Source organism: Apteryx rowi, unplaced genomic scaffold (assembly GCF_003343035.1).
Source record: "Apteryx rowi isolate R43461 unplaced genomic scaffold, aptRow1 scaffold_149, whole genome shotgun sequence".
NCBI lineage: Eukaryota > Metazoa > Chordata > Aves > Apterygiformes > Apterygidae > Apteryx > Apteryx rowi.
In genome coordinates this window covers 595,488-613,494 of record NW_020447741.1, presented here as the reverse complement: position 1 = coordinate 613,494, position 18,007 = coordinate 595,488, and the positions used below count along the sequence as shown (strand labels likewise).

General features: G+C 37.0%; 1 protein-coding gene across 3 annotated transcripts in view; it reads left to right on the top strand.

Annotated features, from left to right (window-relative positions):
• Window positions 1–18,007, top strand: part of ROCK1 (Rho associated coiled-coil containing protein kinase 1) — a 91,900-nt gene that overhangs the window by 28,343 nt on the left and 45,550 nt on the right. For 2 of the 3 annotated variants that reach the window (XM_026058600.1, XM_026058602.1), the window contains exons 2-10: window positions 1,229–1,310; window positions 5,895–5,995; window positions 6,822–6,959; window positions 8,242–8,417; window positions 11,365–11,449; window positions 12,893–13,037; window positions 13,367–13,505; window positions 14,758–14,849; window positions 15,079–15,238. In XM_026058600.1, coding sequence (XP_025914385.1) covers window positions 1,229–1,310; window positions 5,895–5,995; window positions 6,822–6,959; window positions 8,242–8,417; window positions 11,365–11,449; window positions 12,893–13,037; window positions 13,367–13,505; window positions 14,758–14,849; window positions 15,079–15,238 — 1,118 coding nt within the window. Of the gene's footprint in view, window positions 1–1,228; window positions 1,311–5,894; window positions 5,996–6,821; window positions 6,960–8,241; window positions 8,418–9,462; window positions 9,804–11,364; window positions 11,450–12,892; window positions 13,038–13,366; window positions 13,506–14,757; window positions 14,850–15,078; window positions 15,239–18,007 lie in introns of those variants that run through there. The other variant, XM_026058601.1, reaches the window with a different exon arrangement.

The following is an 18,007-nucleotide window of genomic DNA, read 5'->3' as shown; positions in this document are numbered from 1 at the left end:
TAGTTTCTTGAGGTATGTTAGAAGCAGTAGTCAAGGCCTGATAGATTGACTTTGAATCCTGTGTTGCATAATTTTTGAAAAACCTGAAAACACTCAAACCAGATGTAATCAGGTCTGAACTAGTCATATCAAAAACTTGTCTGGTCTAATACCTACTTTTGCACAGGTTAATAATAGCTGTCACAGACGTGCATGTAGAAGCAGGTCAAGTAAATAGTGGTACTTCCCCAGTACACTCTGTTAGCATCCAGCAATTTGTTTCAGGATCTTCCTCTTTATTTTTGCAGTTGTCACTTAAACATTACCGAGTTGATAAAGATGACTTCCTATCATTATTTATATTTAATTCTTTGTGATATACCTCTCTAGACGACTTAATATTTCTAATTAGATACTATATCTGCAGTTCCCAACCAAAATGTCTTGTTTAATTTTTCCTCTCAGAAGACATAATACACTCAAGAATAATGTATGCTTTTTGTAAAATTAAGACCACCATAAACTTCAAGTCAGGCAGTTTATAGTACTCCACAAGATCTTAGAACTATCTTTTTGTTTAATTTTATTTTTGTCCATGAGGATGTATTCAACAGTAGTACTGCCAAATGGGCATGTGCCTGTTTCTAATTTTAACCTAGTATTTCATGTAAAATTTTTGTGCATAAAGCCAGTTCATGAGTATTCCCACTGAATTCAATGAAATTACATGTGTACACAAAGAATTAAGTCTTTCCTTTGTAAATCTGTTATCTTAAATGTTATGAATAAAAAATGGGGCTTGACTCTTGGCCATAAATGAACATCATGCTGTTCTGTTTGCCAGTTGCCACTTACTGTCCAAGTGCCTTTATATGCTCTGTGATATGCTGTGACTTTTAAATATGTTGATGGACCTTTTTAGAGCTATTTGTAATTTTTATAATTGGAAAAAATTACTTTTTCATGTAAACGTGGAGCTAATTAACATAATTAGCAATTCATAAAAGTAATTTGCTTTGGGATGGATGGAGATTAAATTTTGAAGAGTCCAGTGGAAGAGCAACAGCTATTTCATATTTATATGCCCTTTAAAGATGTAACTGCTGGTTGAATCATTAAATAAATGTGAATTATTTCATTTGTATGGAAAATTGGTAGGGACAAATGTTTTTTATCATGTATCTTTGACTAGCAAGAAGGGTAATTATTTTTCAAAACACTTAATTTTGTTTGTTTGTGTTTTTTTCAGGATGGATTAGATGCTTTGGTATATGACTTGGATTTTCCTGCCTTAAGAAAAAACAAAAACATTGATAATTTCTTAAACAGGTGTAAGTATTTAATATTTGGTTACTAAATAACAAAGAAAGCCTATAAATACCAGCAAAAATAGGAATAAAAGATGTCTTAGCTTTTCCAGTGGCAACTAGGGATTGCTGGGGTACCTTAAGTTTTTTAGTACAAGTTATTTTAAGAGTCTGATTTTTTTTTTTTTCTCCAGTCACTACAGTTACCCCTACAAATTTAATCCCCAACAATTGAATGTCCAAGCTTGTTGCCCAAGTAAATGGCATTGTTTTCAGTGACAGAGAGCCTTTTAAAAGAAAGATCTTTATCTTTTGTTCTGAACAAGCTTCTGGATTTTGTTAACTCGTTTTGTAATTTCATGTACTAGTGCATCATAAGCAATTAGCAGTAAAATGGCATAACGTGTATATAGTGTCAAGAAATTCTAATAAACACTGACAGACTGCAGCATGTGTTTTTTTGACTTTTTTTAGTGTGCAAGGTCTCTTCATTATCCCATGAAATTCTTACACTGCGTAGCTTGCTGTACTTCTTTGTGTATGCAGTTGATGCCTCTGCAGAATTCTTCTCAGGATTTTTGGGGGGGGCATAGAAAAAAAAAAGAAACTCTACCATAGTAGTTTTCTTAACTAAAAACAAACCAACAGGTGCAAAATGACCTTTTGGTTTTCATTATCTAAGCAACAAAAAGAATATGTAATTAAAAAATGTTAAAATAAGATGTGTGGTGTGTGGGCAGGCTTTTTTTTTTTTTTTTTTTTAACTGGAAGATACCACCATCCTGTTTTGCCATCTTGTTAAATCTGGCTCCTGTGCCTTTTGGAAATAGTTTAAAATTTATAAACTTTAAGTTAATTTTACCCTTCAAGCAGAGCTATTTTTAAAATTAGGAAGGAAGCCACTTTATTTTTACTATTTTATTGTATATTTTTCTACTGCAAGATTTCCCGCACATTCTCCTCTGCAACAGTTTTCTTAATGAAAAAAGTTTTTTTTGTTGATAGCCATAGTTCCATAATATTCATATATTTAAAAAAATGCATTAAAGAATTAAGCCAGTTTTACAGGCTCCCAAATTGATAAATTCTGGAAATCATGGCAGAGATGTTCACTGATTCCAGACTTGCTGCTGTCTGTAGACTGAATGGGCAGGCCTTGAAATTAAATTAATGTTATTAGTGTTTTTACAAGGTTAAACATCTTAGTTAAATGTTGTATGAATTGGGTTTTGTGGCAAATATGAAGTATTTAGGATTTAAGTAGTTGAATTTATGTCTTAGTAGTTCATTGAAATTTGTGGGTTTGCTTCTCTTTTCAAGTTGTTTTTAAATAGTTTACTTTGTCCAGCTATTAGCTGTGATCCTAAATTTATGGGGTTTACTCTAGAAGGAATGGATAAAAGTCCACTATATTTAACTGATGGCTCATTGTCATGAAAGCTGCTTGCTGGTAAGATCAGATGTTCTATCTAAGTTTTCACATTTCAAACTATATTTGAAATCGCGTGCCCTGCACATTTTGTGTACTTAGTTGTTTGTAGAGAAGGTGTGGTGAAACTTTATTGGAGAAAAGAGAAGTTGAATTAGGCAAAGGAAGAAGTATTTATTGCATCAGATAAATTGAATGTAATTTTCATCATTAGTGAAATAATTACGTCTTAAAAAAGCTTCACTTTTGCATTTGGGGATGAGGAAAGGGAAGGAAAATTTAAGTTTACAGTCTATTAATAAAGAATATTCTATAGGTAAAAATTATATACTGTGTAAGATGTAACCTGAAGTAATAAGAAGGTGGAGCTAAACAGAACACAGCAAACTATTTTGCTTCAGACAGCCTTTAGCACAGGGATCTTGCTGTGTTTACTGAAATATGAAAGCAAGCAGTGTTTGTGTGAGTGATGGCCTTAAAGGCAACTGTGAAATCTAGTTCGTCTTAGACTTCTGATTAAAAAAAAATTTGGGGGCTTTTTTTAATGTAACCTAAGACATATAGGAACGTTTTCATGTTTACTTTAGTTCTAATGGAAAGCTGTTTAAAAATACCCTTCTGCAGTAGTTGCTGTCCAAACAGCTTGTACCATCATTCTGGAAGCCTGCTTACTTTATTTTATAGACTAATGATGACAGTCTTTATCCCCTCTTATTTTCTCTCAGGCCCTAATAAAAAAATTCTGACTTATGTTTTGTTTGTGGAGCCTTAAATAGCTGCTTCTGTCACCTAAAGTTGTGGGGGTTATTTTTGCAAAACCCAGTACCTTTAAAATTTTCTACTATATAGAATTTGAAGAGAAAGGAACATCTAAACCTCCTCATGAGGATGGCTGAGACTGCAACCTTTGCAGCAGGAACTCAGTTTACTGCAAGGCGGCCCTGTAAGCTTATAATCAAATTTCAGGCCAAGGGGGAGATGCTGTCCTCTGCCGTGGGAGCTGTCTCGCCTGTTCATATAGCATAACCTGTCTGTGTCCTCCACTGTTCATGGCAGATATGGTACTGCCTAGTTAAACGTGTTGCAACCTGATAAACAGTGATTAACAGCTCTTTGAATCTCATGGTAAAATTTCCAAAGCTGCTGTTACTCTGCCAAGTAACAAGTGTCTGAAGGTATTGAGCACGTCCCCCAAGCAGTAAATTGCAACTTGCAGATGCTCACAAGCCCGGGGTGCATCATTTAAAAACATTTAACTTCAAATTGCTCCTRAAGTAGATTTCCCTTAATTTAGAATTTCTAAAGTTCACCTCCGTGCCTTCTGGAGGAAGCACAAGAGGTGCTTGGAGGCAAGTGGGCACGACAAGGGAATAAATCACTCTTGCTTGGGCTGTACATGAGAGCAGTCAGGAAGGAAGTGCAGGTGGCAGTCATTTAAAAGTGAGGCTGGCTGGCAATCGTGAAGTGCTGCGCTACGTTGCCGGCGTCTCTACAATAGGCCAAATGTTGTTATTCAGCAGTGCTGCGCTTTTAAAATTATTCAAGTGCCTGGAACTATTTGAGCTATTTTATTTTCGCCATTAAGGTCAATGTTTATTTTTAATCTTGTGTTCTAGTACCCTTTTTAACTTCGTCTCTGTACTGTGTATTTGGAAAACTTTTGACTTGAAAACCTGCTGAAGGAAACTTCGGCTGTTTTGACCGTGGGTGAGGTTTGTGATTGAAAACCACTTACCACAGGCTTTTTCATATTGTGCCTAGCATTCATCGGCACTATTATAAAGGGTTTTCATTCGGACGTGGTGGATTTCCTGTTATGAGACTGCTGGGCATAAGTTAAGGAGAAAATTGTTGTCATGGGGACTGGTGCATTTCAGCCCCGTGTGATCCTACCCATCCCCCATCGTAGATCCATTTTCACTTTGCAAAAAAGGGCAAATAATAAGGCAATGCATTACTAAAGTATGCTTTTTAAGAATTACTGACTATTTTGATCCTTGTGTAAAATTTTTGAGAGTTTATATACATAATCCCGTTCCTCTTAGGGTATAGTTTATTGAACTAGTGAGCTGGTGGTATGCTGCCTTGTGTAAATGGATGGTTTTACGTTTAACAGTCATGTAGCAGAATATTTATTCAAACAAAACTATCTTTGAGTTCCTGTAAGCCATAATAAAATTTTATTGAGTTTTACTTGTATGCTTTCTTGTCAACCATATGCTTTATTGTCATACTTCTATTATGTTTAATCATATGTCTTTATTTTGATATGGAAATTTCTTTTCTGGGTATGCTTCTAATGACCAGTGTACATAAAACTCTAATGGTAATTTTCTGTTGTCTGCCAAATCATTTTTTAAATATAAACTCCAAAAATGGCATTTTTCCTCCCTTTTCTTCCCCTACCCATACTACTTCATAAACTTTGCTTTTGGACCTAGAAAGCTATTTTTGAAGATAAAAATACTGTTGTATAATTTATTTTATTAGAAGTGTATCTGGTCTAGTAGTTGTTCCTTACTTTTAGAAATGCTGAAACATGAAGCTTTTCCATATAATCTCATGCCAGTGTTGACCCACATGGATTAAAATAGACTGTTTTAATCTATGACCGAATTTGGAATTAGAATATCTGCCCACTGGGAGTTTGTAAATTATTGTAGTTTATAGAATGACAGGTTTATATAAATAATTACAGTGATTCCCACTGCATGTTTTACATTAAAATCTATTTTTTTCAGTATTAAGAGTAATAAAAGTCCAGAATACTGGAAGTGTGCTTTTTTTAAAAGGAGTTTCTTGAAGTGTTTCCTATGTATACTTCATGATATTTTCTCAGATGTGTTGCATATTTGCTCAGAAATAATCTTTCATACTCATCTGTTTACAAGCCAGATTACCCTGGACATGAAATTTTTGTGTCACTTTTTTTGCAGGTATTTATTTTGAAGAACTTCTCAAATCAAGATTTCTGATAATTTGATTGTGCAGTAGAGTTGTTGTATTATGTTAGCGTCAGGTTTCAGTTACTAGGGTAATGAGAACGAGCTCATGCGGTTGCAGTAGGTGGTTTAAAAAGGGAGTCCCCTCTTTAAGCAACACATCTAATAATTACAAAAAGCTGAAAGAAGAATGTGTTTAAATTGATTATATAGGAAATGTGATTCTCTTTTGTGTAGATAAAGACACAGTAAATAAAATGAGAGATCTGCGCATGAAAGCTGAAGATTATGAAGTAGTGAAGGTGATTGGTAGAGGTGCATTTGGGGAGGTTCAGTTGGTAAGTTATGTTTTTATTTGTACATTTGAATGTTTTTTGTAGTATTTGCTCATATGTCTATTTCTGAATAAGGTATTTAAAAGACAAAGTCTTATAATATTATCGCTTTAAGCTCAGAGGGTTTTTTCTTTTTATCCCGTGAAGATGTTTTTGAGGCTCTTATCTTTCAGTATTCTGAATATGCACAAATACTCATTCTGTTTTGTAGCTATGTTTCTTCTATTAAAATAAAACAGAATATGTATTGCTTGTAATCAAGAAAACCGGTCTTTGCCACTGTTTATGTGGACACTTGAACAAATCTTTAGGACTAAAAGAATTTCTACAAGTTTAGAGATTTGTACTAGAGTTTTGTGGACACATTTCTCTCTGAGAGGTGTTTGTTGTTTGCAACAAATTAACAGCCAGGCTTGCTCATGCTGCTCTACTAAGTTGAGAACTGGTGGAAAATACTTGAAATATGTCAGTAAGTATACATGTCTGCTAATCATCTCTGGAAAATGTTTATAGGTTTACATTTATATTATTTAACAGGTGCAAGTATTTGTCCTTTCTAAGACAAATACATACAAATTACAAAGTGAATATTGTGGCTATGGACTTCTGTGTGAACAGTTTTAGCAAGTATTTTAAAAGCAATGCATATATTGTTGTATAATGCAATGTAATTCTATAGACTTAAAATGTATCATTTTTTATAACAATATGAAGAATATTATAAAACACGTTAAATAGAGTGAAGCAGGAAGATAATATACATGCTATTATTCTTCATATATTAATGTGGGAAACTAATGTGTTCTGTATGTCAAATTTGTTTTCATAGGTGAGGCATAAATCCTCAAGGAGAGTCTATGCTATGAAACTTTTGAGCAAATTTGAGATGATAAAACGATCAGATTCTGCATTCTTCTGGGAAGAAAGGGATATTATGGCTTTTGCTAATAGTCCCTGGGTTGTTCAGGTATAGTGATACTCCTTTGAAAAAACTTATCATTGCAGAACTGTTTCRTTATAACACTATGTAAACCAAATTATAACTTGGAATTACACAGTTTCATTTTTAGGCTTTTGAACTCCCTTTTTGGTTATATCGGTCTGTTAGGAAAATACATTTTTAACATTAGAAATGCTGTACACAACAAATAGCAGATATTGCAGTTGCTTCCAAACTGTATTTTGTCTTAATAATTACAAGATAAGCTATTCTGTTTATTATTAAATATCTTAGTAGATATAAGTTAAAACTGATGAGCCTTCTCTATAGTAATTCTTTGAGGCATCCAGTATATCAAAAATATATGCTTAAGATGCAGGTTCTGTATATTCTAATTTCTGTATGTATGTTTGACTGCAAAGTGTGCCCCCTCTGTTTCTTATTCCTCATTTTAGTGTTATCACTGACAATTTTTTGGGAGGTATTGCTGCCTTTGAAGTTTACAAGGAGTGTGCCTGAAGAGATGATCATATATTTGTGTGCGTGCATGTTAACTTGTTAGTTTAAACTATTCTTACCCTTAAGCATGTGAATTCTTGTGTTAGGTTAGAAATAAACAGAATTTTTTAAGACTTACCTACATCAAATAGGTAACTACATTACTTTCTTTCTGGGAGTGATTGTCCAGAATACTGCTTTTATGACTTAAAAAAAATGTTTAAGTTACAAAACTTAAATCCGCTCCCACTACTGATGGTGAACAGAGCATTGACAACTGTAAGGGAAATATTTTTACTGAATTTTTTAAAATTTAAAATCATTTTATAAACAATGAATGACAAACAATGAATTCACAATAGAACAATAAATATTTGGTGGTAACACAAATAGAATCAGGCAGATGTTTGCAGTGCAGTAGTGTTATATTAACATATGGGTCAACTAGCATCCCAGGGAGTAAGGAAGCATCTTGTCCATTTATGCAGATGAGCAGTCTTTGAAATGACCTCAAGTTTTATTGCACCAGATTAATAAGTAAGAACTGTATTCCATAGCCAGAGCCATAATCCTTCCATTATAAGGTAAAGGGACAAAAGATCTGGTAGAAATAGTCTCTAGAGATTAACTCTTTTTTTTAGAGGTCTGCTGAATGATGCAAAGCTGCTGCAGTAGTGTCAGCAATTCTGTTAATCTGTGGATCAGTTTGTGCAGAAATTCCTTGGATTTCCAGCGTGCAGAAGGCTAAAGATTTTAAGCAAAGATAACTGGAATATTCAGTGACTTGTTCTTTGTTTATTTGTTTCAACAGTTATTTTATGCATTCCAAGATGACCGTTACCTTTACATGGTGATGGAATACATGCCTGGTGGGGACCTTGTGAATTTAATGAGCAACTATGATGTTCCTGAGAAATGGGCAAGATTTTATACTGCTGAAGTTGTTCTTGCATTAGATGCTATTCACTCAATGGGTTTTATACACAGGTAAAGAACAAACAAACAAACAAAACCCAAAGAAGTGTTGTTACTTAGAGATGTTTTATTCCCAGTGCTGTCAGAATGACTTGAATAATTGTTCGGGTAGTTTTAAAATTGCTGATGTTATTTCTTCATTATTATTTCATTATTATTCTGTCTTACAACTTCAAAATTTCTTTTCATGCATAATTGCCAGTCTGAGGTGACACCTTCAGATAAAAGATTTTCAACAGACTGATCTTCCTCAGTTTGAGAAATAATAGAATTTTACCACATTTCCAAAAGATATAAGAACTAAAGTGGAATGAACAGTTTGGCCCCAAAATTGTTCACTTCTCTTGACTATAAAAAGCTGTTTTGGGAGTTAGATAGCAGTAGTACCCACTATTAGGAATTATTAACTCTCTGCTATACATTTGAAGCCTCAACTGGTATCATGACCCATTAAACAAGAAGCTGAGAACAGTATGAAGAAAATCCTGCCACATATTTACCTGTAAGAGGACAAGAAGACAAAGGGCAAGAGGGAAAATAGAGGCACAGAGCAGAGAGAACTTAGCTCTCAGTTTGCGTATTATGTACTTGTCCTCTACTGAAATGTAATCACCTGTTGGATAGATTGAGATGTTTTCTGGTTGATATTTGAACTTTTATCTAATGTTAGCTTTGGATTATACTAACTAGAAGCAGAAGAATTTTTTTTTTTCAACTTGAAAGTGCAGGAACAGTTTCAGAAAGGCATAGTAAATAAATTCTCAATTTGTGATTTTGCCAGAAGATTAGTGTTAACACCTAAGCTTTTGCAAAAGTGCAAAACAAAACAAAAAGTCCTATTAATCCATTGCTTGAGTAGGATCTGGAGTAGCATTAATGATGTTGCTGTGCTAAATCTAATAGATAAATTATCTAGCTGACTCATTTGTACACATGTATTACAAGCTTTAGAAAGCAAGTGCTAGAAGTTGCTGATAGGACTGTGGGTTCTTTCCTAACATTTTAGGTGACTTTGACACCAGGAGCTTTTTGGAATTTGTTTCCAGCTGAAGTTGGTCTATCCAAATTTGTGGAATGAATGGAAAATGATGAAAATGTGGGCCCACTGCTCAGTGGAGCAGGGGCCTCGTGACAAAAGACATGGAGAAGGCTGGGGTCCTGCCTTTGCCTCAGTCTTCATTGATAAGGTTCGCTTTCAGACCTCCTGGGTCCCTGTGCCTAGTGGCAGAGTCAAAGCAAGTGAAGTATTAGCCTAGTGGAGGAAGATCAAGTTAGGTCCCGCATTTGCAAACTGGACATATACATGTGCATGGGACTATGTGGAATAAACTGAAGGTCCTGAGGGAACTGGCTGATGTCATTGTGAGACTGTGGCACTCAGGAGGTTCCTGATGACTGGTAAGAGGCAAACGTCTTGTCCCAAGAATGTCTTACCTGTCTTGCTCCAAGAAGGGCAAAGAGGGGAGGATCTGAGAAACTGCAGGCTGATAGGCCTAACCAAAATCTCTGAGAATGCTGTGGAGTAAAATCTCAGGAAACCATTTCCAAGGACAGGAAGGTGATTGGGAACAGCCAGTCTGGATTTTCCAAGGGCAAAGCATGCCAGACTGACCTGATTGCTCTCTGTGATGAGATGACTGGCTCCCCTGATGAGGGGAAAGCAGTGGATGATATTTATCTTGACTTTAGCAAAACTTTTGATGTAATCGGATTGGAGAGAGATGGTTTGACTAGTGGACTGCAGTGTGAGTGGAAAACTTGGCTCAAAGGCTTGTGCTCAGTAATACAAACTCCAGCTGACAGCCAGCTACTAGCAGTTCCTCAGGGTTCAATAGTGGCGTCAGCACTGTGTAATGTCTTCGTTTATGAACTGAGCAGCCTGCTGGTGAGACAGAATGCACCGATCTTCAGCTGCCTAATAGAATATAGAGAAGATGGAGTCAGATTTGGAGTTGCAYGGTGAAGGGACAAGATGCAGTGGATGCAATTTGCAGAAAAGGAATATATTGGGAAACGTTTTTTCACTGTGAGGGTGGTCAAACAATGGAAGAGAGGCCTAGAGAGGTTGTGGAATCTCCATCCTTGGAGAAATTCAAAACTTGACTGTCTATGACCCTGAGCAACCTGATGTAATTTTAAAGTTGGATCTGACTTCAAAGTTAGCCCTACTTTGAGCAGGGATTTGGACCAGATGTCTTCCAGAAATCCCTCCCAACCAAAATTTTTCTATGAATATATTAACATATTTCCACTGTACTCCCTGAGATAGGTAATGCTAAATCTTCATTTTACCAGTTATGACCAGAAGTTCTCTTTAAGGAAATCTACTTTCTCCTGAAATTCACCTTAGGTTTCTTATTATTATTCTGCTACAGTATACTTAATAATATTTTATTTGCTGAACCTTACCAGTTTATGAAAACTTCTTTTCTGCAACAGAACTACTTTGTGGAAAAGGGCATAAGATACTACTTTTGAGTGACAGCAAAACGTTTCTTCATAGTAGTATACTTCTGGAAATGGCATACATTTGTTCTCTTAAAATAGAAGTGGTACAGAGGAAGAGCTATGCTTTCAAGGTCTATTTGAGGTGGCTAACTCAGAACCAGAAGGGATTTTTTTCTGTAGTTAATCTTAGTTACCTGGATCCTAGTGGAGAGGGACTTGAACCAGTCAATGATTTTAGGTACCTGAGGTTCAAGAGTAGTGCCCAGACCTGTTAAATTTGGTTGCTTGAAGAGACTCTATTCCCACATCCATATTATCCTCTTTTCTTTTAAATGTGGCAGTTCAGCAGTCTTTGTACTTTGAGAGAACGGGCTGAAATGGAGGAAGTGGTTGTGTTTTCATGTTGTTTTTTCCTTGCTTTGTCAAAGCTGAAAAATGGTTGACTTTTATTCTTTTCATAAGTTAAATTTATTTATTAACTCTTACACACATACATTTTTCTTCCTTTCAGAGATGTGAAGCCTGATAATATGCTGCTAGATAAAGCTGGTCACTTAAAACTAGCAGATTTTGGTACTTGTATGAAGATGAACAAGGTAGTCATATATTTCTAAACTTGCTTTTATGTTTGTGAATATAAAATTTACTGAAAACCTTTCAGCCAGATGAGAAGAGTCCAAGGTTCCAATCTGTTCTCACTACTATTCTTTATGCATAAAAATGCAAACCTGAAGTAAGCAGGTTAAAGAGTGTCATGAAATTATTCTTAAAAATATATTGCCAAGGTCACTAAAAAAACCAAAATCTAGAACAATATTTGTACTGTAAAACATTGCTGTTCCTTACATGAAGCTCTGATTGGTTTGTGTCAGCCTACACCTATAAACTAGGAGATTAATCTGACAAAGGTGGTGCTTAATAGATTCTGTGTAATACATCGATCGTGACCTCCCAGCATACTCCAGGAGCTCTGAATAAATGACTTTGTGTAGCTGCTTTGCTATAAACAAAAGGCACCAATGAAAACCAACTGCAAGTTACACGTGCAAATTGAAGGAACTGCCTCAAGTCACAACCAGTCCATTTCAGTGGAATATCTGACACACAGTTTGGCTTTGTTTCAAACTTATTACAGATTAGTTCTTGACTGATTCTTTTTTTAACAATGAGGTATTTTGATACACAGAAAAGTATTATCCTAGTGCTTAAGCTGGAAGTGCCAAAAAAGAAAAGAAAAATCCATATGATGAAACTTTGCTGTATATTACTGTTGCAGATGTAAACTTGTGTCAACAACACTTTACATTTTGTGCTGTGCTGAATAAAGCTAGCTTCAGATGCAAGGGGTTAGTCTTAGGCTCCCCTAGTATTTTGAAAGAGAAAAGTTTCTTGCTGGGAGAGAAACTTCTCAGAATAGGAGCTTAATTTAGGTGCATTCTGGATTTGTTGCATATGCAAGACTGGATTTTAATCTGTTATATTTACTTAGTTTTATGTACTTAGCTTATGTACATTTTTCTACTGATCCATTTTTAGAAATAGCATAGGATTATTTCAAAATTGTCTGAATACTGGAAAGCAGCTTGTGGTGTTGATTGCAGGTTCAGTATTCTAGATCACAGTTTCAAGTGATTGCCTCTGTTCTGCCAGCTCTTTCTGCTATGTGTGAAGAACATGAAGCATTCTTCTCATGTGTTACCCATTTCAAAGTCTGTCAACTTAGGGTTTCAAGACCCTGCCTATATTGCAGTTTTCCTGGCATTAAGTATATTGGGTTGGAGCCGAAAAGCTTGCAGTCTAGCTAATTCTGTTAGCAGAATCCCTGATGTGACCCACGTATGCTAACAGAGCTGTTTTCCCTGTTTACTGTACATCTAAAAATGTGGTACTCTCAGTATATGCAACATTTACATTGACATGAGTAGGAGAACTTAAAGAACATTTGTTTAAGAACAGAGGTGTTGCTTAGGCTGCGTAAACTCTTGAAATGGCTTGCAGTTTTGGCTCTTATATTTGTGCTATTTTCTTTCTCACTGTAGGAAGGTATGGTACGATGTGATACAGCTGTGGGAACACCAGACTATATCTCTCCCGAAGTATTGAAGTCCCAGGGTGGTGATGGTTACTATGGACGGGAATGTGACTGGTGGTCAGTTGGAGTCTTTTTGTATGAGATGCTTGTAGGTGAGTGATAGGATCATCAAAACTGACTGCAGTACTTCCTAGACTTGCTGTTAAAATATCACTGTTGTTTTTAAGTGCTTCATTTATAATTTTTCCACTGTAAGCTTGGTACTGATCTTGGTATTTACAAAATAGTTATAGTTTTCAGAGGCATTAAGTATGTGTTTCAGTAATATTCTGGCACAGTTCTCAAACATTTGTGTTTGCCTCATGTTCACTTACTAACAATTGCTTATGTATGGTGCTTATGTAATTCATATGCTTTTATAAATCAAATCTATAACACTTCTGATGCCGTGCTTTTTAATTTTTGCACTCTGCTTTTTCAGGTGATACACCTTTTTATGCAGATTCTTTGGTTGGAACATACAGTAAGATAATGAATCATAAGAACTCCCTTACTTTCCCGGATGACAATGAGATCTCTAAAGAGGCGAAAAACCTTATTTGTGCCTTTCTAACTGATAGGTAAGATTTAAACTTTATTCAAAATGAAAGTAAACCTTCGTTAGGAGAATTTCTTCTCATGTTAAAAAACATACATGTTTTTTGTTGTGTTTATGTGGATTTCGAAACTACTGAACAGTAGTGGAAAACCATTGTCTTGGCATGAATGCAGTGAACACTGTTCCCATTTAGGTGCTACCATGGCTAGATGTGAATGCATTTCCATCAGTTGAGGGTTTTTTTTATAGGAGTTGGGTTTTATTCTTGTCTTATCTACAACATAAGCAAGATGCTAATGCATCCTTAAAGAATAGGAAGGCTATTTTAACTTGTTAGTCAAGCATTTTTTTAAAGCTTCTGTCAAAGTCTTTAAGTTACTTTGTGTACCTTGAAGTAGCATTTTGTCTAATCTAAAATGGTTACTAACTGGTGTTCCTGACAGCCGGACAGGTGGTAGCATCAGTTTCATCCTGTCCAGTCCCAGAAGTTGGGAGGGAAGTCCCTGATGTTTGCTGCTGCTCTGTTGGGGAGGCTCATGTATGGTGGGGGAAGGGAGATGCTGCTACTATGGGAGCATCTACCCTAATTTTTAGTTTGAATAAGAACTGTTATGCCTTGGTAACACTTACAGTTACTTTGGTCTGTGTTGCAGTGTGTTGTGAGGGGCATGCAAAATGGATTTCTTTTGTATGAAACTAAAGCAAGAGGTGCATTTCAGGAGTGCCCCTAATGCACTCCAGCTGCTTATGGGTATTCAGTCCACAAGATCAGAGTAGAGTCAGTCCAAAGGAAACCCATCTGAAATGTGGGTGTTAGGCAGATCTTCAGCACCAACTGTTTCGCTCTGTGGATGCACTCCTTTGTATCGTTCTACTCATTAATGTAGACATAACCTTTACTTGAGACCTGGTGCTACCAAGAGGTGGGGGGCTGTTGCCTCTGCTGGCCTGCATGGGAGTCTAAGAACAGCGTGAACTCCTAGAAAGAGTGGAATCTAGCTGCTTCTTGACAGCTGTGTAACCAGGCTGTGATGGGGGCAACAGTAGCAGCAGCACATCATTATAGACAAGGCTTAAAAATAGATTATATTGCAAAATGCACCAGCTGAGCTGCTATAGTTATATAAAAACTTTAAAAGATAAGACTAGTTCTTACCTTAGTTTGAGAGAGAATTTTTTTGCCTTGTTAGATGTGCCTTAGAATGAGTCTTTATTTCCCTGAGAATGATTTATGTAATCTTCCATGCTACACTGAAATCAAAAACTCTTTGCAGGGAAGTGAGGCTAGGACGAAATGGTGTAGAAGAAATTAAACGGCACCTCTTCTTCAAAAATGATCAGTGGGCTTGGGAAACTCTCAGAGACAGTAAGTATCATGCTTTTTTCAGAGATACTGATCTGGCTTACTTATGTATCATGTTAGCAAAAGGACTGCCATTTTTCTTTTTAATGGAAGACTCTTTCAAATTTAGTATTTTATTTACCCTGTACTAAGGAACAAGATTTCCTAGATACCACAAAGAAATTTTCAAAAATTCTTGGTTATGTCGCTTGAGTGATGGTATTATCATATAATCATTTTCTTCCTTTTCTAGCTGTAGCACCAGTTGTGCCTGACTTAAGTAGTGACATTGACACTAGTAACTTTGATGATTTGGAAGAAGACAAAGGAGAGGAAGAAACATTCCCCATACCAAAAGCATTTGTGGGAAACCAGCTACCTTTTGTAGGATTTACATACTACAGCAACCGTCGGTATGTAAAGAGAAAGCGAGCTAACAGTATATTCTCATCAAGACTGTTTCTGACTCTTACCAGTATTTAGATTGTCTATGTATTTAGTAACAAACTCTTTCAGAATTTTAGTAATGATTCAGAATCCTACTAAATTACATTTCTTGACAGTTCCATGATGATGGTAGCCTTTAAGGTACTTGATCAGTACCTTAAAATATCACACTGATTTTGTGAATGTCTTATTCTGAGCTACCAATATTATATAGTGGTGCTGTGGCAACTGATCAAGAATAATGCACTATGCCACTATTAGGCAGAACCGCCTACAGAGCAATGAATTATATATGCAGAGACCTGAACCAGGAGGGTTCAAGGCTTTAGGAAATACAGCTTAATGTCACTATGAAGCACTGTCCCTGAGCTGTATATGAGGCTTCCCTGTTTTATGTCAATTTGTAGGCATGTGATAAATTAAACCCTCTCAACTTCTCTCTGGCTTACTAGAAACAATAAGGTATTTTCTACTTGCCTGTTATCTGCCTCATAATTTTTTTTTTTTCCCAAAATACTCATGAGCTGCAGAGTGAGACTGCGATGCTTTAAAATGTTCACTGTTGCTTAGAAGACTTTAAATGACATCAGTTAAAATTATATTCTTTCATACTTAAACAGTCATTATTCACTACGTAGGCACTATGTACATTCAAAAATCTTGATAACTTTTTCTTACTTTGAAAGCTGCTTTTCACAGAATCACAGAATCACAGAATGGTTGAGGTGGGAAGGGACCTCTGGAGATCATCTAGTCCAACCCCCCTGCTCAAGCAGGGTCACCTAGAGCACATTGCACAGGACTGCATCCAGGCGGGTTTTGAATATCTCCAGAGAAGGAGACTCCACAACCTCTCTGGGCAACTGTTCCAGTGCTCTGTCACCCTCACAGTGAAAAAGTTTTTCCTCATGTTCAGATGGAAGTGTCTGTGTTTCAGTTTGTGCCCGTTGCCTCGCGTCCTGTTGCTCGGCACCGCTGAAAAGAGTATGGCTCCATCCTCTTGACACCCTCCCTTCAGATACTTGTACACGTTGATAAGATCTCCTCTCAGCCTTCTCTTCTCCAGGCTAAACAGGCCCAGCTCTCTCAGTCTTTCCTCATAAGAGAGATGCTCCAGTCCCCTAATCATCTTTGTAGCCCTTCGCTGGACTTGCTCCAGTAGTGCCACATCCCTCTTGTACTGGGGAGCCCAGAACTGGATGCAGACTCCAGATGTGGCCTCACCAGGGCTGAGTAGAGGGGGAGAATCACCTCCCTCAACCTGCTGGCAACACTCTTCCTGATGCACCCCAGGGTACCATTGGCCTTCTTGGCCACAAGGGCACATTGCTGCCTCATGGTTAACCTGGTGTCCACCAGCACTCCCAGGTCCTTCTCAGCAGAGCTGCTTTCCAGCAGGTCAACCCCCAACCTGTCCTGGTGGCTGGGGTTATTCCTCCCCAGGTGCAGGACCCTGCACTTCCCTCTGTTGAACTTCATGAGGTTCCTCTCCGCCCACCTCTCCAGCCTGGCCAGGTCTCTCTGAATGGCAGCACAGCCCTCTGGCATATCCGCCATGCTGGATGTCTGTCAGGCTTAATAAGAGCTAAATCTTATAGGAGATTTAAGGATAAGAGAGTCTTAAAGGAAATAAATCTGTTATCCATCCTTGGATGGAAGAGTAAATGCTTTTCCAAGCCTGTGGTGAAATTCTTTCCATCTATGCAAAAGGCTGGGATGTTTATTTTGTTTCTTGCTTATTAAGGAGTAGAAGGACTTGCAAGCTTTGTAGACAGTTTGTGTTAATTCACCAGTCCAGGAATTTCTCAACTTTTCTGATTTTAGTCTGTAATAAAAAGTYCTAAATTTCGCATTGCATGAATGTGGGAAGATTTTGGAAAATATCAAGAAAGTGAAGTGGCATATGGAGGCTTGTTAATAACAATTTCTTCTCTTAGCCTCTTCCTTCCTGGGGGACAGTACCAGCAATTTAGAGCACTAAAAGGCTATGCTTTACTGTCATTAAAGAAGTCTTCTACTTAATACTATTGTTACTTTGTAGAGTTATGAGAACTACAGTGCTGTCCTAGAACTGATTTTAATCCCATAGTAATCTGCTGATGTGATAGTCTTGGAAAGTCTGAAATGACCATTCAAACTTTCTAAACTTGTAATCCTGATTTTTATTTCCTTTATATAGTGAAAACAGTTTAAGCATAGGGAAAAAAAACCCAAATTGTATAATTGCCTTCCACTCTCCTTAGATTTTATCTCACTTCATATATGCTTGGAGAGTTTAAGGTGATGAGGGATTGGGAAAATGATGTGACTTTTAGTGAAACAATCTTTTAGTATAAAATTCTTCCTAAAATTTGATCATAAACTAGGAAAGATGGTTGTTCATTATGGAGCTTCACCTACAACGAAGCAGGCAGCTCCAGCTTGGCTTTACTTGCTCAGGCGTGCTCTCTGGGTCCATCCCGAAACAGATTTTGGAACCGTAGCTGAGAACAGTTCACAGCGCTGTGAGCTGTGTGGCTCTGCGGTCTCTTCTGGGTCCTGGTTAAGCTGTGTGGTTTGTTCCTACTCTACCTTCCCTGGGGTCGTGCCTGTTTAAACATCACATTTGCTCTGCTCAGCAACCCTTGTGTGCAAGAGATGCTGGCTTCTGTACTCGGGGCTGTCAAACCCTTTTCTGTAAGGAGTTGTCACATTTCCTCTTTGTCATTTGAYTGTATGTAAGCAGCCTTGAGACG